Below are 26,395 nucleotides of genomic sequence, written 5' to 3' on the forward strand. Positions count from 1 at the left end.
GAAACTCACCTTGCTCTCCTACCAGCACGTACTTTGAAGCACCATTTAAGGCAAAAGGTTGAGTATCTAACAGGCCTTGCACTATAACCTTCAAATCGTCAACTTCTCTTGAACCAGCAGGGAAAGAGTTCATGATTTGAGTTCCCTCCATCAAGAACATCCTCTGCACATCTAGAATTCTAGAAGTTGTTGATCATCTTGTCTGTTGGGATGAAATGTGAGAATATAAACAGACCCTAAAATAACTAGAATTCATGAGCTTTATGGCACAGAATCTTGAATTAAACTTATTGGAAATCAGAATAGCCTATTGAGCAGAGGGGTTGTATGTGACACACACATGACTGAGTAAACCACACATTCTGCATTAGCTGAAGATTGGTCTTCCCAGGAGAGCCTCATCTACTCAGTTACGTAATCCAGACTGAAACTAGCAGAGGCATTGTTAACCAGCAAAGTTTACTTCTGAAAGGAAAGTTTAACTTTGCCAAAGATGGAAGAAAGCATTTGTGGCTATTCATAAACTTTAAGGCCAGAAGGGATCATCGTGATCAAATAGTCTGACCTCTTGTACTTTGCAGGCTACAGAACCTGCAATTTTTATACCAATTACCATTTACCCCGTGTCCGGAACTGCTTTCTCTTTCAAAATTTGTTCCAAGACCTTGCATACAATTGAGGTCAAACTAACAGGCCTATAGTGTCCCAGATCACCCTTTTTCCTTTCCTAAAAAATAGGGACCATATTAGCAATTCTACCATCATGGGATATGACCCCTGAGTTTACAGGTTCATTAAAAATCCTTATTATTGGGCTCGCAATTTAATGTGCCAGTCTCTTTAATATTCTTGGCTGGAGATTATCCAGGTCCCCTGATTTAGCTCAATGAAGCTGTTTAAGTTTCACTTCTACCTCCAATGTGGTGATTTCTCCTGCCATATCCTTGTTCCCATTAGTCACTTTGCTTTATTAAAAACAGGAGGCAAAGTATTTGTTGTTTTAGGTGTTGATCCAAGACTAGATTATCTTTAATCTCCACCCCATCATTAGTGGTCGCACTTCTTCTGTTCTTGTTTTCTTATTTATATGGCTATAGAACCTTTTACTATTGATTTTAATGCCCGTTGCAAGGTCCAACTCTGCTTGGCTTTTGGCAGTTCTCACTTTATCTCTAGACTATCTCTAAAGCTCATGCTCAAATAAATTTCTTAGTCTCTAAGGTGCCACAAGTACTCTTTTCTTTTTCTAGGAAACACTTCAGATTTCATCCCAGAAGGATACATTCTAAAGCACGTTAGATGATATCATGCGGCAATAACCAGACTGCTTTTCCAGCTCATAGATGTTTTCATAGCAATATTGTTGGAATTCTGGCAACATGTTGGAAAGTTTTATATGTACATGAAATTCTTAGCATCTAATGTGAGAGAAAATTGTGGTAGGCATTCTTCCCATGCTCTTGACCTTTGCTCACTCTCAAATGCATGTTCTGTGAAATAAGAAGCAACAGTTGTCCTTTTATGGCCAAAGTTCTAATCTATGTTGCCAGTTCTTGGGACCCCTGAACATTCAAACTTGTGCTTGCAAATGATATTCTTTGTGGTTTTGAGGGATGGGGTTGGGGAGGAGCTGGGAGTGGAATGAAACATAAAGGTTAGATTAGCAATTCTTTGAAGAGTAGCTCCAGATGTCTACTAATTTGACACTTGTACAAAATATTTGGAATACAATAATGGCTTTAAATCTTATTTAAAATGGCTACTGGAGTCCTAAGCATAACTTTAAAGTCCCAGTCTTTTTCACTGTGCCTCTTCATCTTCTTGAACCTTCATACTCAACTTATAGGAATGAAGTGAGCATTTGATGCTGGGCACATGTGGTTCAGATGTCTTTCAACTTTCAAAGTTCAACTTTAATCTCTGAATGATTTAAAAAGCCGCGATTTAATTTCACTGCTTGAAAAATCAAGAGCAGATTTCTATCACTTGCATGCCAAAGTACTGTATAGACAATTGCATATGTACAGCAGGTACAAATGTGTACTCTTCAAACGTTTTTTGTAGGACAGGAAATTGGAGAGGGGTGGGTTGGAATTCAGTGAAGGTAAAACACTGTCTAACCTAACTTTCAAAATCTAAGTTTCTTGACACCCTCAAGAAGTGAATGTTTTCCCTGGGTGTAGACTAACTTGTTTTTATGTTTTATTCTAGTCTAGGGCATGGCTGGATAAGATGCAGGAGCTGGAGGACACGCTGGCTAAGGAAAGGGACAACTATCGCAGGATGCTCTCTGACAAAGAAAGAGAAATGGCTGAGATAAGAGATCAGATGCAGCAACAGTTGAATGACTATGAACAACTTCTGGATGTGAAATTGGCTCTGGATATGGAAATCAATGCATATAGGAAATTGCTGGAGGGTGAAGAAGAGAGGTAAGAAATGATGTTCCATTGAATATTGTTGGTGTCTTTTGAAAGACAGATCAATAAATCTCAAGAGAAAGCTCTTTTGTTGGGAGACTTTGATTAAACACTTGTCCATATTTACCTTTCAAAAATAAGAGGCCCTATATAGCCCCATGTAAGGTATGGAGCTTTTCATATTAATATTCTCAAAAGCTAATAGGTGTTAATAATAATTTAAAGGCAAGATGTGGTAAGAAGAGATGAGCAAATCTGTAGGGCATTTATGCAAAGCCTTACTTTTTTCAGCAACTTTTAACAGTACACCTGTAAAGGGAGAAAATCTTTAGTATTAGCGGTTTTTTAAAATATGGAGGTGAGGAAGCCTTTTTTAAAAAAAAAAAAAAAAAAAAAAAGTACAAGTATTGCTTACGTTGTCAGTTTGACTTAAGTGGAATAGTATGCAAACTCTTGCGGAGCCAGATATGACAAGTGTACTGTGGCACTTGCAGTGGCAGCTTCTTTCGTCAACCCAGCCATAAGGAAATGAAAATTATGTGCTCTGTAAGTGAGCACTAAAATACATGATGTGCGACATACGTGTTTCCTTCCTCAAATCCAGGTTGAAATTATCTCCCAGCCCATCTTCTCGGGTGACAGTCTCTCGGGCATCATCAAGTCGTAGCATGCGCACAACCAGAGGAAAGAGGAAGAGAATTGATGTGGAAGAATCTGAAGCCAGCAGTAGTGTCAGCATCTCCCATTCAGCTTCTGCTACTGGAAATGTTTGTATTGAGGAGATAGACGTGGATGGGAAATTCATCCGCTTGAAGAACACTTCTGAGCAGGTTTGAAAACAAAATGATGTGCCATTACTTTGTGATATACTGATTGCAAGAAGGCAGCCTCAGGCTACGTTTGTCTTTCAGGCTTTGTATCACGTGCCTAAATCCAAGAGTGTCATAGAAAGCAAATGTCTTTAGGATTCGGTATTAAATTAATGATCCAGGATGACCTTTTATCCAACATTCTGGCATTGGAGGTATTTTCTTCCTGATAACATGTACAACTGAGGTTCCTAAACACTTAATCATGAAGATAGTAGTCACATTTCTATGCACTGAGCATAATGTAGTAAGAGACGGTCCTTGCCGCAAAGACCTTGCTATCTAAAATGACAAGGCAAAAGGTAACAAAAAGAAAATGATCTTAATTTACAGATGTAGGAACTGAGACACAAAGTTTGAAGGTGCTGTCTGTGTAGGCATTTGCTCAATTGCACTCATCTAGTATCATTTGCTTTCATTGCAAAACCCTAATTTACGTGTCCAAAGCCACTTATTTGCACCAGTGGAGTTTACTGCTGTTTACACTGGTGCCATTTACCCCAGTTCTAAGTCACGCCATACAGTGCCTTGTCCTGTCAATATTTGAGGCTTGTGCTGATTTAGCTACACTGGCTAGCCACAAATGATTGAAATCATGTCAGATCCACAATGTAGATGAGGCATGCTCATGGTTGTGCAGAAAGTCTGTGTCAGAGCTGGAAACTGAATGCCATGTCTACAAGACCATGCTTTCTCTCCTCAACCACAGTTGCCAAAATGGTGCTGAGCGTGGCTTGTCTGTGACTGTTTGCAGCTAAATTGCGTTCAGAATGAGTTTATGTGCATCCAGCACTGGCACCTAATGCCAGCAATGGAAAGCTGTTTCAAGTATAGACAACACTTGTCCCTTCACTTTTCCATATATTACAAGAAGATATCCCTTTTCTCCTTCAAAGGTGTGATAAGATTAAATACATTAATTCTTTTAAAAAAGAGCTTTGAGCTCTAGAAGGAGCTATAGTAAAGCATAGTACTAATCTGCAAAAGAGAGAAACTACAAAACTTCAAACCCTAATTGTTGCAGTCTGACCCAGAAAGAGTCCCTTTCTCCATTTGCTGGGTCCCATGTGCTTTCAAGTCACCTAGCTCTGGGGAGCATCTGGTCACTTTGTAGGTCTGGGTATGTGTAGGGCATGCTCCCAGGCTCAGACCTCTTGTCTGAAGCCCTCTCTTGGAACATAGAGCACCTCTCTGCCCAGCTGTCCTAGAACCCAAAAGCAGAGTCTGAGACTTTTTTGAAGCCCCCCTCAGAACTGCACCTAAGCTGTGGGTGTACCTGGCTTCTAGTTTGTTTCAGAACAGTGTGGTAGGACAGCAAAGAAAACGGGCTTAAAAACCAATTTCTTAACCACAAACTTTACTCTCAAAGTAAACAGCAAAAGTCCTGATGCCTCCCTTCCCCCCCGAGTCTGTTTTCACCCTTCGAAAGTCCAAGGTTTGTCAGAGTTTAAAGCTGGCAGAGTCCCTCCTGTTCTCTCTCTCGTGCAAGTTCTCCTTACCCTGCATAGAGCAGAACCTCACCCTCAAGTAGGTTGCCTCTGTCCCCTTTCCATGTGTTCCACTGGGATGCTCCAGCCCCTCCTGCAGGTCAGTGTGTAAGAAATCCATTGTTTCATAGTGGTGGGCCTCTGGTTGTCATTCAGAGTGGATATCCCCAGATAGTCCTTCAAGAAGGTATCCGACATCTTTCCAAAGCAGGGCACTCTCTGGAATGAAGCGTAATACGAAGTGTGCAGTTCAACACAATACAAAGTAGACGTCATAATTTGGTACAGATATATCCCACTTTGTCACAATGACTACTTGATTATCAACCCTAAACCTCAGTAAGATAAATAGGGCTACCTCACATGTCTTAGTGTCTTCAGACTCAAGACCGCATTGCACTCACATTTGGAAGTTTATTTCTGTGTTCAGAAAAAACGATTTTTTTCAGAATTAAACCTTCAGTTCTACATAGAACATTGGAAACGTTCCATCTGCAGAGACCATAAATGTTTGTGTTTTCTTTACTCTTGCCATCACTTATAGAAAGCCATGTTACACCAACCATGGAAAAACCGTTTGTCACAATAGTGCAGTCAGAGTACTGTTAGGGGGAGATGTGTTCTGAAACAGAAAACTGACAGGAGTGTCTTGGTTTTCCAGAAGATTGGACATACTTCATATGTAAAAGTTTGACTCCTAAAGAGTACTAAATATTTGTAATGGGGTTCATATTCTATATTTCACAAACCCAAGCTGTGATGATAGAGGTCACATTTAAAAAAAAATAAACCCTTGAACCAATTTAACATCAGAATTATAAATTAGATGTCACATTGTGTGGTGGTTCATTCTGGAACATGAGAGCTAATCTGAGTCTTTTAGCTCTGTAATTATGTGGACTTCAAATATTACAGAAAACTTTCCAAAGCTTTTTTCCTCGCTGTCTGTCTGGGGCGGCTTTATGATGATTTCTATTTATCTTGCAGGAAATTATACTTGTTGGTGTAAATTTAATCTTAAATTCCTTTCCCTTTTGTACATAGGATCAACCAATGGGAGGCTGGGAGATGATCAGAAAAATAGGAGACGCTTCTGTCAGTTACAAATATACCTCAAGATATGTACTAAAGGCAGGCCAGGCTGTTACAGTAAGTGAAATTAGCTTTGATAAAGATGTGAAACTGTTTGAAAGCAATGTAAACACAAATAGGACAATGAGTTTAGTTTAGTCATATTTACAGATCACTTAAGATATTGGCATCAAGTGCACCTTGAGCCTTGACCATGCACTTGCACATGAAGATGCAAATTAAAACTGTCCAGTCTACATGTACAAAAGTGGGGGGTTTTTTAAACAGGTAAAACAGATGCACAGAGACTGGGCAGAGGCCTCCACTTTTAAGAGGGGTAAATTCACCAAGTTTTCGCACCTAACAGCTTCTCTCTCATACTAGCCATAATCACAGATGCATTGTGTGACTGAGACTCATTTCATTCAGGTCTCTGTATGACTTCCTTTCTCTTCCAGGTCTGGGCTGCAAATGCTGGAGTTACTGCCAGCCCTCCCTCTGACCTCATCTGGAAGAACCAGAATTCTTGGGGCACTGGCAAAGATGTGAAAGTTGTATTGAAAAACTCTCAGGGAGAGGTAAATTAGATTAGATATAGTTAAACCTTTCTTGAAAGACTGCTTACTGAACTGACAGATTAGGTGTTGGACAGAAGTTGCATCCCAGTAAAGATGAAGCATTTCAAAAAATGTTTGAAGATAGTTTTAAGGCTGGTTTTTCAGTAAGGTTGGTCTTGTAATGCTTGCCTCCTGGCATTATGGTGAAATGCTTTTACTTTTTGCTTGAATTAAATCTCCAAAACTTAGTAGCATTTGCTTATAAAGATATTGGAACTTTGGGAACACTAATCTATTGAGGAACAATCGGCTGACTTCCAGGGAGAGAGAGAATTCTTAGAGCAGGAAATGTCTAAAAGAAAACTTAAGTTAGACCAAAGTTCCTAAAGGAGTCCGTTTAGCTACTGGAGGAACTCAACAAGGAAAACAATATGAAAAGCGCATTTCTTAGAATGTGTTGCTAATGTGTATAGTATAGGCATGTGAATAAAGTCTATTCAGGCCGCAGATGAACAAGCAGAGGTTCTTTGTTTCAGGGTAGGCGTAATATTGGCACCTGGTTTAGAAGCATCAGGTCTCTAGACCTAATAGTGTTACTGTTTTATTATCTAAAACCTACCTGTTATTGTAGGAAGTTGCTCAGAGAACCACTGTCTTCAAAACAACTCTACGTGAAGGTGAAGAAGAGGAGGAAGTTGAGGAAGAAGCAGTTGAGGCAATTGAAGAGGATCTTTTTCACCAGCAGGTATTTTGTTGAGGACAGATTAGTCTAATTTGTATTTAAAAAATGAGAAGCCAAGCACATGAGCACTGAATTTTGGGATAATATCAGTCCAAGCTCATAATCAGAACATGCATATAGAGGTAAAGTTAGTGCACAAGATGCTACAGAATACTACATATTACCATAAAGAGAGAGTTATGGTTGCTGTGTTGTTTTCAGTTGCCAGACTCTTTGGTTGAAAGCCAAAGTCTCATAACATCGTTTATGGGATTAGTATAGATTCAAATTTTTGTTGAACAGTAGTTGAAGTACTTCTTACTTGCACATCTATGTTTCTGGGACTGTACAGTTCAGTACCTTAAAGAATCTTAGCAATTTAAGAAAATATAGCTATATCTTTAATGTACTCAGTTGGAAAAACTAATCGTACTTCATGCCCATTCCACAAATCTTACCAATTATCTAGCTTCACGTTCCAAAATATTACCCTTAAACTTGTGTTTTACTGGTTCCCTTTTTTCACTACCTTCCCCCAGGAGAGGATACCAAGCATTCCTCTGACTACAGAGGATAATTTATTTTGAGTTAAAGCTCTGTAGTAATGGCTGATTTTTGGCTTGGACTATGCCAGGTATCACATGTTACAGTGGTTTGAAGTGGCATTTTTAAGATGCTGAATCTTCAACTTAGGATTTTTTTTTTTTTTCAGAGCTAACTTTCTCTCTCTATTCCTAACAGGGAGACCCAAGGGCAGCTAACAGAAGCTGTGCAATCATGTGAATTTCTTCAGTCAACCAGCTTCCTCAGATTATGGTAATCCTTGCCTATAGAGCAGAGCCTTCTCAGAAGCACAATATTTTTGTATTTCTTTTATGTGAGTTTTTAAGATGCAAGTCTGATGGCCTTAATTTCCTTTGTCACCGAAAAGAAAGTTTTGTAAAAGAAACCATATCTGTAACTCTTGCAAGATGTGAATTGTTGACACTGAACTATGTACTGTCTCAAAATGACCCCTCAATTTTTTATGCCAGTCTTTTTTTATTCTTGTTAAAAGGGAAATATGCCACTGTGTTGTATTTTTTTTGTTTTTTAGACTACATCACTTAGACTAGCCATCTGCTGTCGAACCCTTTATATTTAGGTGCTGTTGGGGAGTGGAAGGCATTTACAAGATGATGATGAATTCTTTTGTACTGAAGACTTTGTTTTTGTACTACACAATCAAAGTTACAAAACTTTTTTTATAGAAAAGATAAGCTTTTCTTTTTTAAAAAACAAAAAAAACAAAAAACAAAGCCTAATCACGTAAGCACTCATCAGAGGATGAAGGAAGTAAAAAAAACTTGTTTTATTGGTACCTTTTTCTTTACTTAGTTTCTTAACCAAGGGCGGGAGGGGGATGTTTCATGTTAAACATGCTAGTTGTGTTTTTAAAGATAGTGTAACTTGCTTAAATTTTCTTACGTGATATTAACAAATAAAAAGCTGTTTTAATATGACATGCCTTGTCTCCACATTTTAGGAAGAAAGCTAAAATTCTCTTCTTTGGGGAAAGGGTGAAATGTGGAATATAATCATAGATACCTCTGCATCTGAAATATGTGCTCCTCAGCAATCTGAAATCTTCCCTATTGCTGTGCCCAGATACCCTTTTAGAAATTTACTGGGCCAGAAACTTTCATGCCTTTATCTAGACCAGGGGTCAGCAACCTTTCAGAAATGGTGTTCCGAGTCTTCATTTATTCACTTTAATTTAAGGTTTCGCATGCCAGTAATACGTTTTAATGTTTTTTAGAAGGTCTCTCTATATTGTCGTATGTAAAGTAAACAAGGTTTTCAAAATGTTTAAGAAGCTTCATTTAAAATTAAATTAAAATGCTGATCTTACGCCACTGGCCCGCTGCCAGCCTGGAGTTCCGTTCACTTAGGCCAGCAGCAGGCTGCGTGGGGCCTGCGGCCGGTACCCCAGCTGGCAAGGAGCTGGCAGCCATAAGCCCAGACCGGCAGCAGGCGGAGCGGGGCTGGCGGCCGGGACCCCAACCAGCAGTGGGCTGAGCGGCTCAGCCCGCTGCCAGTCTGAGGTTCCCTCCACCAGCTCCTGCCAGCCAGGGTCCTGGCTGCCAGCCTGGGATCCCAGCCCTGCCCACATAAAGTGGGTACCTACCTTCCCCCTGATTCTAGCCCATTCTTTTACTCTTTCTGCACTGAGCTGCGGGTGGGAGTGCACTGAGCACAGGGCTGGGGGTGAAGGAGCAGGTTGGGGTATAGGGTCTGGCCAGGAGCTAGAATGAGGGAGGGGGCTCAGGGTTGGGGCAGAAGGTTTGGGTGTGGAATGCTTGCTTGAGCAGCTCCCATTTGGTGCGAGGGGTGCAGGCAGGAATGTGGGGTGGGGGGGTGCAGGAGCTCCAGTTTGGTGCTCAGGGTGGGGGTGAGAATGTGGGGGGTGCAAGAGTTGGGGCATGGGGTTGGGGGTGTGTGAGGAGGGTGCAGGAGTCCGGGCATGGGGTGTGGGGGTGTGTGAGGAGGGTGCAGGAGTCAGGGCAGGGGGCTGGGGGTGTGAGTGTGGGCTAGGGTCATGGGGGTGCTCCCAGGCCCCTGCCCAGAGCAGCTCACGGCAGGGGGCTGGAGGGGGTATGCACCGATTTCCCCCCCCCCCTTTTCCCCACGGCCCAGTCCCCATCTCTTCTTCTCCTCCCCGGAGCAGTGAGCTGCTGCAGCTCCCCTTCTCCCCCTCCCTTGCAAGGGCCATCAGCTGATTAGTGGCAGGGAGGGAGAGGAGGAGGGGCAGGAACCCAGCATGGCGGGGGATGGGGGAAACCTTGCCTGCCCTGCAGCAGCAGCTGGCAGGACCAAGCTTCTTCACCCTGCCCCTGCGGGGAGCGGGGAAGTGGGGGCAGAGAAGAGTGGGCTGGGGCGGGCAGGATTTTTAATGGCATGCTGCTGCCTGCCAGGATCCCAGCCTGGATTCGGCAGTGAGCCGAGCGGGGCTGGCGGCTGGGACCTGGCAGGCAGCAGTGTGCCATTAAAAATCTTGCGTGCCATCTTTGGCGTGCATGCCATAGGTTGCCATCCCCTGATCTAGACTACAGAAAGTCCAAACGAGGGTTTGGAATTCAAGCGTTCTGTCTGTAGTTCACTCTCTCCTGGAAGAGAGAGCCATAAACTAGGTCTGAGTTGGTTAAATACTTAAACTAGATTGAGGCTAGGTTAATATCTATCTTAATAAAATTACTTGGCTTGTATAATTCATGCAACTTGATGCAACTACTTTAGATTGGTTGGTTGTTTCTTGACATGCAGAGAAGAGGGTTCAGCTGGCCTCAGATATCCGTGTAAAAAGTGATTACTCTCAAAGGTTCAAGTGGCCGTCATAAGTTTTGGCAGTTGGTCTTGAAATCTTCCTCTGATGATGAATGTGCTCAATGGAATTATTTGGAGTGAAACGTCCTTCTATTTGTTCATCTACTCAACACTTCTTTATTGGGGCATGCATTATCCTTAACTGTTCCTGAAAGTTGCTTTGCCTTGAATATTTCTAGTAGTTCTCATGGTCTGTTCTTACGATTTAAAAAAAAATGGACATAATATTTGTAATGGGGGGGAAACACTCAAGTTTTCATTTGGATAAAGCACTACAAATTTGCATACTCGTAACTCCTTAGAAATACTATGAACAACTTTTCCCATGGCAGTTAAGAATTTCTTCTTAAAACTCTGGCCACAATGAGGAAAGCACAGGAGTGACCTGAAAATAAAATCAATTAAGCGTTTTCTTAAAAACACAAAGTTTGGGTTGAGTTTTGGGTGAATTTGAAAAAAAAAAAAAATCAATTTGGAGTATTGGGGTTTTTTTGGGTTTTTTTTGTTTTGTTTTTGGAACTGGTTTGTCTATATCAATTTAAATATTCCTTGCTAAATCTTATACCTTGTCTAAAACTTTTCCTATGTTTGACCAATGGGGCTAATTGATCCCTGTTTATATTAATCTCTCTGCTGTCTGTGGCTTTCTTCAGAACTGAACACACCCTCTTCACGTATTCTTTCCATGTAGGAAATGGTCACTTGCATTCCGCATCTATACTTTGCTATTTACAGTTTTAAAGCTGGTGGCAGAAACTAGAAGGATATTCCAATTAAAGCCCACTCAGTGTCAGTTAAAGTGGAATTCCATTCTGTACTGTCAGTATTACTGACTATATTCCACATGTAGCCATCGGTGCTCTGTTTGCAGAACTTGAAAAGCCAAAATCATAATTAAATTTCTGTGGTTTCAAGTTCATAGAGCCTGTACTATTTGCACCCATGGAACTGGGAATTTTACATAAACAGGACTGTAGTTCTGTTTGCTAGCTAAACATAGATAGGAGCTGATATTTGAAAATCTTTCTGTAAAGAGAGCTTCTTGTTGAGTACATTGCAAATTTATTGAATGCTGTGGTAAATCAATATTTGTGGTAAATATTAATTTTAAAAATGGTGACTTAATAAGATATTCAGGTTTTTTTCTTTAAACTAGCAGGGTAAGTGCTAGTGAATATAAATGACCTTTGTGGTTATGTGTTGCTGAACTTCACAGTGAAACATCCTACCACAAGATGGGAGTCTTGCTACCAGAATGTTCCCTATAGATTTTTACCACTGCCTTATAAGCTTCATAATGACTTGTAAAAGTGTTTGTTTCACTTTACTGAATAGACATAGTGAAGTAAAACATAGCCGTTTTAAGCTTTGGAAGTAAATTTGGATTTATGCAAGCTACAGCCTGTTTTTTAAATGTTAAATTCTTACCATAATAAAGTTAGTTTTTTTGACACCAGCTCAATGGTTGCAGAGAAGGTGTCATGTTTATATATACCAAGTGCAGCTTTTGTTTTGTGAAAAGTGGTGATTCTTGCTCCCTTACAGGGAGGATTTTTGTGTATCCTGGAGTGGAGTTGCATTAAAACCCACTTAACTACTTCGGTTGCTGCATTAAAGTTGCTGCATTAACGTGCACTGATCTAGGTGAGAGTTAACCTAAGCTGATGTATTTAGGACAGATCCTGATCAGTGAATTAACTGCTAATAGCACTGTGCAATGTTGCATTGACTATGGTTCTTAGGACTATTTTTGAAGGTCATTCTTAGTTTATTCCCTGGCTTCCTAACATCATCTAGCAGTTAGCCTTGCAGACGTGTTCCACTTGTGATGTGCATGAACACATGAATGATTTCTTTTGCACTAATGTGTGAAGACTTTTTTTTTCCTTCTGGTACATAACAGGTACAGTAAATCCTGTCCAAGGCTACCATTTCTTGACAGTTGTAGGTTACCTCACAATATGAGGAACTATTCAGTGATTTGATTGCATGTTAGCCCAAATCTGGTATATTTTATTGCTATGTTAATACAGCCAGGTTCCTATTTGAACCAGAACAGCATTCCTTGTTAAATAGAAGCTGGTTTTATTTTTCAAAAATAAGGTTTATATAGTTCAAGTGCTTTTTAGCCTTCGGGTCTCTGGGTCTTGAGATGAGTTGCATGTTCTTATTGGTTGGTCCTGTAAATTCTATAAAACAAGTTGCATTTGTTCTGTTCTTGGCAAAATAATTGACCCTTTAGCCTTAATTATTTTAAATACGATGGATGAGTACTAGTAAGTTCTAATAAAACCAAATATACCTGTGTTCACTCCTGCTTCCACTTGATTTGCCTCCCAGCTGCATGGAGAAGGAAGGAACTAGCCAAACGTTTCTGAATTAGACTTGTTCAAGCATCTGGCATAGTATAAAAAAAATCTGAAAAAATAAACCTAAATTCTTATTTAAGAGTCAGTTATTTCATTCACTTGTTGCAGGAGAAGCAAACAAAATATCCTGAGTTCTTGCCTAACTGTTAAGGAAGGAACTACTTTTTCAAATGGTGTATATTTTGTTACTTACGTGGAGTCTTGAGCAATGGAGTGGCAGAGCGATATTTGGAGGGGCAACTCTTCAGGGGAAACTGCCTTTATACTCATTCAGTACCTTGAATATTATGGACATTACTGGGAGAGAGGGGGAACTGTCTGCCTTTTTGAAGGTACAAACTGCATGCTAATTGATTATAATGTGAAGTAAGTTTCCTCAGGCAAAGGAGGGACTATCTAATGAGCAGGGAAGTAAACTGTTTAAAAGTGCCTGGCCCAAATAGAACAGCTAATGCTAATCAGATGAGTTTTTTGCAAAGGAAACACAGGCAACTTGAATCATATTTAGAACTTCCATAAGTTTCCCAACCTTGCTACTTTTGCTACGTCTAACTCTGACTTCAGTCTTTAATTACATAGCTGTTGTGTGATATGAATTTCTGCAGGCTACTGTAATAAACAGAAGTCTGTTGGAAATAGAAGTTGAGTGGTGGGAGAAGTTTCCTACGGTCTTAATTCAATAACGTCAGTGTATTTGAAACTGTAAAATGTTACAATCCTTGGATGAAAGTTGCTGTATGTGAGTTGCACTAAATTTAATGTCTTAGTGAAGAAAAATGTTGACTCATTCCAGACTTTTTCCATTTCATGACTCTTTTTAGAGTTTCCATCTGTTTTGATTTTAGAATAGCTGTTTTTCAGAACTCGGGAAGCCCATAGCAGAAACCTCTGAATAGTATTTAAAGGCAAAGAGATAGTATTGTTGCAAACAGTAGTGATTTATTTCTGAAATAAGAATTACTATGCTACATGAATTTTCATTAACAAGTATAGAGGTTATTTTTGGATCCACTGCTGTGGACAGAAGTCATTACTTGTGTCAGACAGGCAAAAGGTATCCTTGTTCTGACGGGTTTATTTTAAGGCTGTTGATTAATCACGGTTAACTCATGTGATAAACTCCAAATTAGTCTAGATTAATTGCACTGTTAAACAATAGAATACTAATTGAAATGTATTCAATATTTTGGATTTTTTTTACATTTTCAAATATATTGATTTCAATTACTACACAGAATACAAAGTGTACAGAACTCACTTTATATTTTATTACAGATATTTGCACTGTAAAAAGATAAACAAGAGTATTTTTCAGTTTACCTCATACATGTACCGATCTCTTTATCGTGAAAGTGCAACTTACAAGTGTAGATTTTTTTTAACTGTACTCAAAAACAAAACAATGTAAAACTTTAGAGCCCACAAGTCCATTCAGTCCTCCTACTTGTTCAGCCAATTGTTAAGAGAAGCTAGTTTGTTTACATTTACAGGCGAAATGCTGCTGGCTTCTTTTTTACAATGGCACCTGAAAGTGAAAACAGACGTTCACATGGTACTTTTGTAGCTGGCATTGCAAGGTATTTATGTGCCAGATATGCTAAACATTCGTATTCCCCTTCAGGCTTTGGCCACCAGTCCAGAGGACATGCTTCCATACTGATGGCACTCGTTTAAATTTGTGACTGAACTCCTTGGGGGAGAATTGTATGTCTCCTGCTTTGTGTGTTACCCGCATTCTGCCATATATTTCATGTTACAGCAGTCTCGGAGGATGATCCAGCATGTTGTTCGTTTTAAGAACACTTTTTCCCTGAAAATATGACAAAATGCAAAGAAGGTACCAACATGAGTTTTTTAAGTATCGCCACACCACTCAACCCAAGATTTAAGAATCTGAAGTGCCTTCCAAAACCTGAGAGGGACGAGTCGTGGAGCATGCTTTTGGAAGTCTTAAAAGAGCAATACTCCGTTGTGGAAACTACATAACCTGAACCACCAAAAAAGAAAATCAACCTTCTGTTGGTGGCATCTGACTCGGATGATGAAAATGAACATGCGTTGATCTGTACTGCTTTGGATCGTTGTTGAGCAGAACCTATCGTCAGCATGGACACATGTCCTCTGGAATGGTGGTTGAAGCATGAAGGCACATATGAATGTTTAGCTCATCTGGCACGTAAATGTCTTGCAACACCAGCTACAACAGTGTCATGTGAACGCCTGTTTTCACTTTCAGGTGCTGTAAGCAAGAAGCAGGCAGCATTATCTCCTACAAATGTAAACAAACTTGTTTGAGTGATCAGATGAACGAGAAGTAGAACTGGAGTGGATTTGTAGGCTCTAGTTTTATTGTTTTTGAGTGCAGTTATGTAACACAAAAATCATCTGTAAGTTCAACTTTCATGATAGAGATTGCACTACAGTATTTGTATTAAGTGAATTGAAAAATACTATTTTTACAGTGCAAGTATTATAAATATAAAGTGAGCACTGGACACTTTGTAGTCTTGTAATTGAAATCAATATATTTGAAAATGTGCAAAACATCCCAAAATATTTATATAAATAGTATTATATTATTTAAAAGTGAAATCGTGTGATTTTTTTTTTTAAATTGCTTAACAGCCCTAGTTTATTTTAAATAGACCCTAGGATATATACAAAACAAACCATACCTTTGCACTATTACTACGTGCCCATTGCTTAAAATGGATGTCAACTTCAGAGTTTCAAGGAGCTTCAGTGCTAAATGTACCAGGTTTTTTATGGCTAAGATTTTTTTTTGTCCTATTCTTTGAAAATGTTTCCCCTATTGCATGTAAGATCTCTCCAGCCCATTGAAATGGAAGCAGAGTTCTTTTTGTCTTTGATAAACTAGAAGCTTATTTACTGATTCCCCCCCCCATTCTTTCTTCACTCTCTCCCTCAGCCAAGTAGAGTAGATGTTTTCTTTGGTTTTCAGAGACCTTTTACAAAGGATTCTTTCATCTGAGAAGTGAGTTTTTCTTTACCTTGTTTACACCCTCTGCCCTGTGCAGTTTTCTCCCTCACTTGCACTCCATCTGGAGATGAGGAGGAGGATTGTGACAGATGCTCTGTTGGAAGGGTTGGAGACTCCCCTAGCTTAGCAATAAATTCCTGAAATCTTATCCACATCTGCAGCATTTTGAAGCCCCAGTGGCAACATTTAAAAAAACTCCTGCTTCCCTGTTCAGAAGAGTAATTTTGCATTTGGAACAGACTGCAGTGCTTGGGGAAGGCAGTTAGGACCAGATGTTCTTCCCTGTACCTAGCACTCCACTGAGACATGGTAGGATGCCTACTTCTGCAGCCAGTGGCTTTGCTGCTGCTTCGAGTAGTGTTCCTATGTGGGCCCTCAGATTTTAAGTAGCAGTGTTTGTTAGGCCTGTGCATGCCGACGGCCTCGTGTCCTGCACTAAGGCTATATAGAGCTGTGTGGGCAAACCACCCTGAGTTCCTTCTCCATTGTCTGCTTGCGACAGACCCTCAGCAGCATCTGAGTTGAGTTTACTGTATTTTTCTCATGTGCTTAATAATTTTAGTTCTCTATTTCCTTTGTGGTGGTTAGCTTTGTTTTTAAAACTATAGAATTACTACAGCTATCTTCTAAAAGTAGAAGATTTTTTTTTTAAAAAGAATGGCCATTGTACCTCCACCTGTTTTTGTTTCTTCCCCTCAGGAGAACTTAAACCAGTTCTCCAATTTAAATATAGCCTCTCAGCACCATAGGCAATCCCGAGCAGTGATGGACACTCCTGGTGTGTCTGCTGCCTTGGGGAGTCGCATGTTCCAAAAAATTGTAATTTGTCTGCAACTAAAGTCTGGTTAGAAAGAACCGACTACTTAAACTGTCTCTTCATAACGGAGAGTTCGCTCGAGCCAGCTTGTGACCCTGGTGAGGGGACTCCCCCACACATTACAGCAGTCTCAACAGGTCAACTGTTTCAACTTTCTTGGCGCAACACTCCCCTAGAGCATTGAAGAAGAAATTCCTCTCAAAAAGACTCTAGGAAACAGTCTTCAAGTCTTTTGGGTAGAGAATCTGTCCCTGGAGATGCGGGTAGCCGGGGGCATTTAGGTATGGGTCAGTCCCCAGAGTGAGGGTGTGACTGGGGGCAATGGGACATGGCACTGGGGTGTATGGGGGAGAAGGCAGATGGAGGTGGTGAGTCCCAGGATTGAGGGGCTGGCTAGGGGCATGGGACAGGAGCAGGATCCCTACCTCTTTGGGATGGGAGCCAATTACTCTTGTCTTCTCTTCCTACCTTCTGGTGGTGGCTTGGGTTATTGTACCTGACCAAGCACTGTCCAGTTCCTCTGCAGCTGATGCCTTACCTCCCCCTCCCACAGGTATGCAATTAATGCATTTTAAAAAAAACACGTTAATTTTGTTTTCAGTTAATCACAGACATTAATTGTGATTGACAGCCCTACATCTGGGTGTTCAAAACACCACAGCAAATGCCCATAGCAGACGCTTCTCACAAGATGGCAAATGGGAAATAGATCCCACTATACTCCGAGTATATCAATGTTGTTGTCCCACAGATTCACCACAGTCAAGAACAAGAAATGCTCCATCTCAGCTCGACGCCCTGGGAGATGCCTTTCTCCTTCAATGGAGTCCAGGGCTTCTGTATGCATTTCTCCTGATACTCAAGGTGCTGTTTAAGGTGAAGGTAAAGGAAAGTCAAAGTTATTCTGATAGTTCCAACATGGCAGAGACAAACATGTTTCCTTAATCAGCTCACTGTTTGCTGATAGAGCCAATTGCTCTCTGGACTGTCCCCATCTTTTCTCTCAGAATGGTGGTCAAATCAGTCATCCCAACCTTGGGGTTGTCCAGCTCAAGGCAAGTCTGATTGATCGTTGGTGTGGTTAGAAACAACCTCTTTCTGAGGAAGTAAACCAAGTGCTGTTACATGGCAGGAAACAATTTACTTGTGACACATATACCCAAAACTGGATGAGATTCAAATCTGATGTGACCTAAAACATCTTTCACCTACATCTTAGCCACTATCATTAGATTATTAGATTATATTTTAGAACTAACAAGGACAGGATTATCTTTTAAAATCCATAAAAGTGCATTTGGCAGCTATTACGGTCTTCCATCATATGGTCTTCCATCATTTGTCTTTGCTCATCCTACAACAGAGGTTTCTCAAGGGACTGGACAACCTCTTCCCTCAAATCAAATGTCCTGTGCCAACATGGGACCTCAACGTGGTACGTGGGTGTCTTACAAGGCCTTCCTTTGAACCTATGGCAACCTGTTCTCTTCTATAGCTGTCTACAAAAACTGCATTTCTTTTAGCCATTATTTCTGCTCAGAGTGGGTGAGATAGGGGCTTTGATGCTATACCCTGCCTTCTTTAAGAATAAGGTCTCAGTCTGACCGGATCCCAAGTTCCTGCCAAAGGTATCTTTGGACTTCCACATAAATTAACCTATCCACCTTACAGTTTTCTTCCCTATGCCAGAGTAGGATAAAGGAGATGCAACATTAAATATAGTTGATGTTGAGAGGGCACTAACCTTTTAATTCGGAACAAGCCCTTTAGGAAATCTCCCAGGTTTTTTCTCTCCATTGTGGACAGTGGTCTCCGATTTCCAAGCAGAGACTCTAGATGGCTATTTAATGTTTTTAATAAAGGAAATACTAATGGAAACTGCATGATCATGGGAGACTTTAACTTCCCAGATATAGACTGGAGGACCAGTGCTAGTAATAATAATAGGGCTCAGATTTTCCTAGATGCAATAGTTGATGGATTCCTTCATCAAGTAATTGCTGCACCGACTAGAGGGGATGCCATTTTAGATTTAATTTTGGTGAGTAGCGAGGACCTCATCGAAGAAATGGTTGTAAGGGATAATCTTGGTTCAAGTGATCATGAGCTAATTCAGTTCAAACTGAATGGAAGGATTAACAAAAATAAATCTGCAACTAGGGGTTTTGATTTCAAAAGGGTTGACTTTCAAAAATTAAGGAAATTAGTTAGGGAAGTGGATTGGACTGAAGAATTTATGGATCTAAAGGTAGAAGAGGCCTGGGATTACTTTAAACCAAAGCTGCAAAAGCTATCGGAAGCCTGTATCCCAAGAAAGGGGAAAAAATTCATAGGCAGGAGTCGTAGACTAAGCTGGATGAGCAAGCATCTTAGAGAGGTGATTAAGAAGAAGCAGAAAGCATACAGGGAGTGGAAGATGGGAGGGATCAGCAAGGAAAGCTACCTAATTGAGGTCAGAACATGTAGGGATCAAGTGAGACAGGCTAAAAGTCGAGTAGAGTTGGACCTTGCAAAGGGAATTAAAACCAATAGTAAAAGGTTCTATAGCCATATAAATAAGAAGAAAACTAAGAAAAGTGGGGCTGCTAAACACTGAGGATGGACTAGAGGTTAAGGATAATCTAGGCATGGCCCAATATCTAAACAAATACTTAGTCTCAGTCTTTAATAAGGCTAAAGAGGATCTTGGGGATAATGGTAGCATGAGTAATGAGAATGAGGATATGGAGGTAGATATTACCATATCTGAAGTAGAAATGAAACTCAAACAGCTTAATGGGACTAAATCGGGGGGCCCAGATAATTTTCATCCAAGAATATTAAAGGAATTGGCACCTGAAATTGCAAGCCCATTAGCAAGAATTTTTAATGAATCTGTAAACTCAGGAGTTGTACCGTATAATTGGAGAATTGCTAATATAGTTCCTATTTTTAAGAAAGGCGGGGGGGAAAGTGATCGGGTAACTACAGGCCTGTTAGTTTGACATCTGTAGTATGCAAGGTCCTGGAAAAAATTTTGAAGGAGAAATTAGTTAAGGACATTGAAGTCAATGGTAAATAGGACAAAATACAGCATGGTTTTACAAAAGGTAGATCATGCCAAACCAACCTGATCTCCTTTTTTGAGAAAGTAACAGATTTTTTTTAGACAAAGGAAATGCAGTGGATCTAATTTACCTAGATTTCAGTAAGACGTTTGATACGGTGCCACATGGGGAATTATTAGTTAAATTGGAAAAGATGGGGATCAATATGAACATCAAAAGGTGGATAAGGAATTGGTTAAAGGGGAGACTTCAACGGGTCCTACTGAAAGGTGAACTGTCAGGCTGGAGGGAGATTACTAGTGGAGTTCCTCAGGGATCAGTTTGGGGACCAATCTTACTTAATCTTTTTATTATTGACCTCAGCACAAAAAGTGGGAGTGTGGACACAAGAACAAATGGGTATAAACTGGCCACCAGGAAGTTTAGACTTGAAATTAGACAAAGGTTTCTAACCATCAGAGGAGTGAAGTTTTGGAATAGCCTTCAAAGGGAAGCGGTGGGAGCAAAAGATCTATCTGGCTTTAAGATTCTACTTGATAAGTTTATGGAGGAGATGGTATGATGGGATAATGTGATTTTGGTAATTAATTGATCTTTAAATATTCAGGGTAAATAGGCCTAATCCCCTGAGATGGGATATTAAATGGGTGGGATCTGAGTTACCCAGGAAAGAATTTTCTGTAGTATCTGGCTGGTGAATCTTGCCCATATGCTCAGGGTTAGATGATTGCCATATTTGGGGTTGGGAAGGAATTTTCCTCCAGGGCAGATTGGAAGAGGCCCTGGAGGTTTTTTGCCTTCCTCTGTAGCATGGGGCACGGGTCACTTGAGAGAGGATTCTCTGCTCCGTAAGTCTTTAAACCATGATTTGAGGACTTCAATAGCTCAGACATAGGTGAGGTTTTTTGTAGGAGTTGGTGGGTGAGATTCTGTGGCCTGCCTTGTGCAGGAGGTCAGACTAGATCAGAATGGTCCCTTCTGACCTTAATATCTATGAATCTAGTGGAATTGCCTACTGTTTTTCTTGTGATCTTCAACCTCCCTCTAGAATATTAACTCACTCTACACAATCACTCTGTATTTCAGTATCCTTTTTTAAGAATGCTCTCATCACAGACTTATGTGGAGCTGTAGCTTGACTGTCCATTCATACATTTGCTGAACACTCTGAAGTGTCTAATGCCTCAGCTTCTGATGCAGTATTTGGCTCTTCTGTTCCATCTTCAATCTTAGACTTGACTCCAAAGTCCCACCCCTGCGTAGAGGGTACTGCTTGGTAGTCGCCTACATCAGAACTCCCATGGGAAACACGCTATGAGAGGCTCGTTCACCTGCACATCTACCAATGTGATATATGCCATCATGTGCCAGCAGTGCCCCCTGCCATGTACATGGGCCAAATCGGACAGTCTCTACGTAAAAGAATAAGTGGACACAAATAAGACGTCAAGAATTATAACGTTCAAAAACCAGTCTGAGTACACTTGAATCTCTCTAGTCACTCAATTACAGACCTAAAAGTCGCAATATTATAACAAAAAAACTTAAGAAACGGACTCTGAGAGACTGCTTGCATTGGAATTAACTTGCAAACTGGACACCATTATCTTAGGCTTGAATAAAGACTGGGAGTGGATATGTCATTACACAAAGTAAAACTATTTCCCCATGTTTATTTCTCCCTCTTCCCCCCCTCCCCCCAGTGTTCCTCAGATGTTCTTGTCAACTGCTGGAAATGGCCCACCTGGATTATCACTACAAAAGGGGGGGTTTTTTTGTTTTTGTTTTTTCCTCTCTCCTGCTGGTAATAGCTCACCTTACCTGATCGCTCTCGTTGCAGTGTGTATGGTAACACCCATTGTTTCATGTTCTGTGTATATAAAATCTCCCCATTGTATTTTTCACTATATGCATCTGATGAAGTGAGCTGTAGCTCACGAAAGCTTGTGCTCAAATAAATTTGTTGGTCTCTAAATTTGTTCGTCGCCACAAGTACTCCTTTTCTTTTTGCGGATACAGACTAACATGGCTGCTACTCTGAATCTTGAAGAAGAAAGAGAAGGTTACTCACCCTGTGCTGGTTCTTTGAGATGTCCCCCTTTGAGTGCTCCATTACCCTCGTTTCTCCTCTCTGCTTCAGAGTTCTTTACAACAGACTCCATGGTAGAAAAGGAACTGAGGGCAGTTCATCCTTTCATCTATATAGCCTCGGTGCAGGGCATGAGGTTGTGGCGGGCGCATGCAAGGGCCAAACAGATACTGCTACCTAAAAGCTCTGATCTGAGGTGCATAGGATTAGAGCACCCATTGCGGGAGACATCGTGAAGAACCACAGTTACTGCATTGGTGAGTAACCTCTGACTGCTTCATTTCACAACAGATTGAGGGCACATTAAGTGCATTAAGTCTAAATGGATTTCAGCACTAGATGCTGGCTTGCCCTCTCCTTTAGAATCACCATCTTGAGCTAACTTTCTAGTTCACTAGCAAATATCTTGTGATCATCTTGGGAACAACATAAATCAACACAGCCAATCTGCTCAGCACCAGAATCAGCATAGTTACAAAGTTTGCAAGCATGTTCTGGTAATACATGCAACACCACCTATTTTTATTTTCTGTTCTGCTATATTGCATGTACATGTTCATCTTTTTTTTTTTTTTAATGCAGGCCAATTCTAATTTAGAATGTTCTCTGACCTACAGGCCCCTCTGTGTTGTGCATAGTTTTGTATTCATTATTTTCACTTCGAGATGATTGAATGGTTAACATTGGTTGCTACTCCCATGAGTTGTGCTTTCCATTCAAAATAATGGATCTGTCACAGGGGTATGGCAAAACGTAGCTTTTTTAATCTGTATTTTTAGCTTTTCCTAGTGAGACTTAACTGATCTGATCAACCTGTGCTGGTAGTATTCTCTCTAGGCTTGGCTCCTCTTCCCTCACAGGTAGAATGCAAAGGAATGTTACATGGGGCTAAAAATGTCCTTCTGTTTGTTTTCTTCTTCAGTTCAATGGTTAAGTGTTACATAAATCTTTACATCCAGAAGGGACTGCTATGATCAAATAGTTTGGCTTACTGCTGAACACAGGCCATGAATGTTAGAATAGTGTTTTCATGTTTAGTTATTGCCCAGACACTGAAATGTTTTGCTCTTTATTGTAACTAATTATAGTGTCTAGAATACCAGCATTGCAGCTTGTATTCCTGTGTTGTGATGTATAGAATTTGTTCTCTTAATAGGTCAGCTTGGTTTTAGTGTGAAATAAATATATATTTTATACCTTATTGATGTCTTTGACAGGACTTCTTATTTGTATGAAGCAGGCAAGGTTTGACTGGCAGGTTTATTTTAGGTAGGTTCTAGATGACGTACATAATAGAATACTAAAAAACCCAAACTTCAACTGAACTGTCACTGTGCCCATTCCTTAAAGGGGATGTCAACTGGCAATCCAATCAGCTTAAAAATTGAAAGTCATTTCAAGTCCTAAACTTGCCAATTTTTGTGGCTAAAAATCCATTTTTTCTAATTTTGAAAACATTTTCCTTTCTCTCTTGCTCCAATGGAAACAAGAGAAAGTAGCAAAGTAGGAGAAAACAGTGAAACTTCATAATACACAGGGTGCTGTCACCTTTGCTTGTTGGGTCAGGACTTCAATTAACTAAATGCATGCAAGTAGTTTAAGTATATTTATAATTGTTTTATGGGTTTGGGGCCCTATATTGTAAACAGGAACCATATTCTTGTGGCTGTAAAGTGTGCAGCACGCTTTTGGGTATGCAGAATCAGTGCCTGTGTTCCTATGTCATATGCATCCTGTAATGCTTTAATGGTCAGATTTTAAGAAAAATGCTATGGTAGACAAGCCCATAGAATATATGCAATTCAGGCAAATATTACTAAATTACTAAAACAGATTTTGGACCTACATTCACATGATGAAGTGAATGTCTTGTGTCTGCATCTAGCCTTTTTCAGCGTAAGTGATGCTTATGGCTTTTCATATTTCACTTAAATTGACAGTTCTCTATATGATATAAATGTCTGAACAGTTTTGTATCTTAGACCCATTCCCCTTAGCATACTAAGTTGTCAACCACCCCACCCGCATTGTGTGAAATTAATGCAAAGTTGTTTTTATACTAAAATCTTCAATAGCAGTCTGTAGCCTTATTTTTACAGAATTTCATATTGGAATATAAAAACCTTAGAAATCTTAATCATACTCTACAACTCGCTTCCCTTTCAGTGAATCCAACGCAGCTTGAGAAATATTTGATAACCACCATTAAACTTCCTCTTTCTTTACCAAGTTCCTCCTCCATTGTAATCTTTTTGTGTTCTTAGTCTTCCTCTCTTGCTAAGATTTGTTTATACTCACTTATATTTTTGTTGCACCCTATTGATTTCCTCTTCATATTCCTGTGAGGATTATAGCAAGTTCCCACTCTTGCACCTCTAATGCTACTCTGCCATTAATATTTTATTGGGTGTAATAGCTAATTACCATTTGGATATTACATGGATATTTGTTTACATTATGCTACAGACATATTGTAATCTCAGAACTTTTTGAAACTTGTTTCCATGCTAGCCTAATTCAAATGTTATTTTAGTATCTGTTCTCCTGCAGTGTACTTTCAAGAACCACCTTTTTGGAGGTGGGCTGAAGAGGCAGTTAAAGGTGTGCTGATGCTAAGTATCTGGATTGATTGTGCTGAAGACAGGACTGTGTTTTCTATGCAACATGCACAGTACAGGCGGTGACCCTGTGAACTTTCTGAACATGCCTCCACCCTGACCTGCAAGAGCTGCTTCTAGTGGTGAGAGTGGCTTAGTCCATTGCTGTTCAGTTCCTGATCCTTATGTTTAGTGACTGCTGTGGTGGTGAGTCTTATGGGTCTGCTGTAAGGATGAATGAAACTACCAATGCACTTCATGCAAGACACCGAACAGCTATCCAATGGTATTTTGTATTTCTGGCCAGTTATGTATATAAGTGGCTGTTTATAAGGTAGAAGGCTAGAGTTTGACTTCTCTAAGAAAGTGCATTTCTTGATTACTGTGCCCACTAGATTGTGAAATGGTTGGTGAGTCAGACCAGGATTTTTTAAAATGGTATCAATGAAGCCATATAAAAGATTCATCATTCACCAAGATTCAGTGGTGTTCTAAGGCCAGTTCATAATTAGGGCATATTTGATTAAAACATCAGTTTCCCTTAATCCTTCCCTCCTACCCACCAACTTAATGGCTTTCTATTAGTGAGAATCAATGTTGAAATTTTAAGAAATATTTTCAAAGAAAGGCCAAATTAGGAACAAAAAGAAATTACACTGAAAATGCACATGCAACTGGGACTTAAAATGAGAATGATAGGCCTCATTTTTTATTAATCACATTCCATAAATTGGGAGTGATACTAAGGGTATGTCTAAATGTACAGAGTTTTTGCACTGTACTTTCACCAGTCCCCTATCACCGGTGAAACTTAAAGCACTGGTTTGTGTACTCATTCAATTCCTCAGGTGTCAAGAGTGTTTACACTACCAGCACTTCCATCCCCAATGAGAGCAGCGCTTTAGGGCAACTATCCCACAGTGCAGCTCTCTCGATAGGTTTTGTGGGAAGAGGGAGCTGAGCGGAAGGCATTCTGGGTCCCTGCTCAGTGCCCTGTGCTGCCCTGCTTTGTCTCAGCAGCACCTTTACTTCCTGGTTTCTTCTGTGTTTTTTAAAAACCTCCTGCTGTCTAGCTGCTTCCCCCACCACATCTATAAACAAAGGAAAAGGGAGCTTCAAACTTCCTGGGGCTTACAGGGGAGGGGGTGAACGTCCTGTGCGTCAGAGCAGCGGAGATGCTGGCCAGAGTGGTTGCTTTTGGAACTGTAGGATATTCACCGGGGGCCAAAGGGTGTTTACGCTGCTAGAATGTGTCTTCATTTTCACCGCAGCGCAAAAAGAGCAGTGATCAGAACTCTATGCCTCTCATGGAGGTGGCTTTCTTTTTGTGGTGAAACTTCTGAGTTTCACCACAAAAAGTTAAGTGTGGATGCTCCTGCAGTTTTAGTGCAAAAAAAGGGACTTTTTGCACTTTAAATGGTAAGTGTAGACATACCTTGCTTATAAACTCTCATTATACAGAATAAGGGGATCGGTTTTACTTTAGATGTTGTCAGCAAGTCTCTGATCTGTGCTTTGGCTGGCTTTTAAAACTGGAGCCTTTAACAGCTCCAATCCTACAAGTTGGTTTTTGTTTTTGTTTCTGCTAACAGTGCTATGATGCATGTAAATTCAGCAGTCAGAGATACTCATTTACTGTGGACATGTGAACAGAGTAACATCCTTCAGTCTTGTCTGGGGCTAAATACATGCTAATAAGTTTATAGGATAAACAGTGATGCTTCAGTTTAATGCTTTGCAGGGGGGAGGCAAGCTATGAAAATGGTGGGTCAACAACAATCACATCCATGTGAGGCTCCAAGAGAATGAAGCTAACTTAATTAAACCTTTGACTGCCAATGGAATATTCGCTAAACACACACTCATTCACACCACAGCATATGTAGTATTAAAACAATAGCAGACATGATCATGGCTAGACAAACATCAGTCAGTCATATAAAAGCCTATTTTCTCCAAGCACTCCTCTTCCATTATCTCCAAACTG

At 40.3% G+C, this 26,395-nt stretch overlaps 1 protein-coding gene across 2 annotated transcripts in view; it reads left to right on the forward strand.

Moving 5' to 3' along the window:
* LMNB1 (lamin B1) overlaps positions 1-8,627 on the forward strand; it is a 42,765-nt gene extending 34,138 nt beyond the window's left edge. The window contains exons 6-12 of one of the 2 annotated variants that reach the window (XM_038402066.2): positions 2,212-2,432; positions 3,025-3,250; positions 5,821-5,925; positions 6,306-6,425; positions 7,036-7,149; positions 7,867-7,941; positions 8,222-8,627. In XM_038402066.2, coding sequence (XP_038257994.1) covers positions 2,212-2,432; positions 3,025-3,250; positions 5,821-5,925; positions 6,306-6,425; positions 7,036-7,149; positions 7,867-7,908 — 828 coding nt within the window. In that variant the 3' untranslated portion in view covers positions 7,909-7,941; positions 8,222-8,627. Of the gene's footprint in view, positions 1-2,211; positions 2,433-3,024; positions 3,251-5,820; positions 5,926-6,305; positions 6,426-7,035; positions 7,150-7,866 lie in introns of both variants that reach the window. The other variant, XM_038402065.2, reaches the window with a different exon arrangement.
* Positions 8,628-26,395: the final 17,768 nt, after the last annotated feature.

The sequence above is a fragment of the Dermochelys coriacea genome, chromosome 5, assembly GCF_009764565.3.
Source record: "Dermochelys coriacea isolate rDerCor1 chromosome 5, rDerCor1.pri.v4, whole genome shotgun sequence".
Classification (NCBI taxonomy): Eukaryota; Metazoa; Chordata; order Testudines; family Dermochelyidae; genus Dermochelys; species Dermochelys coriacea.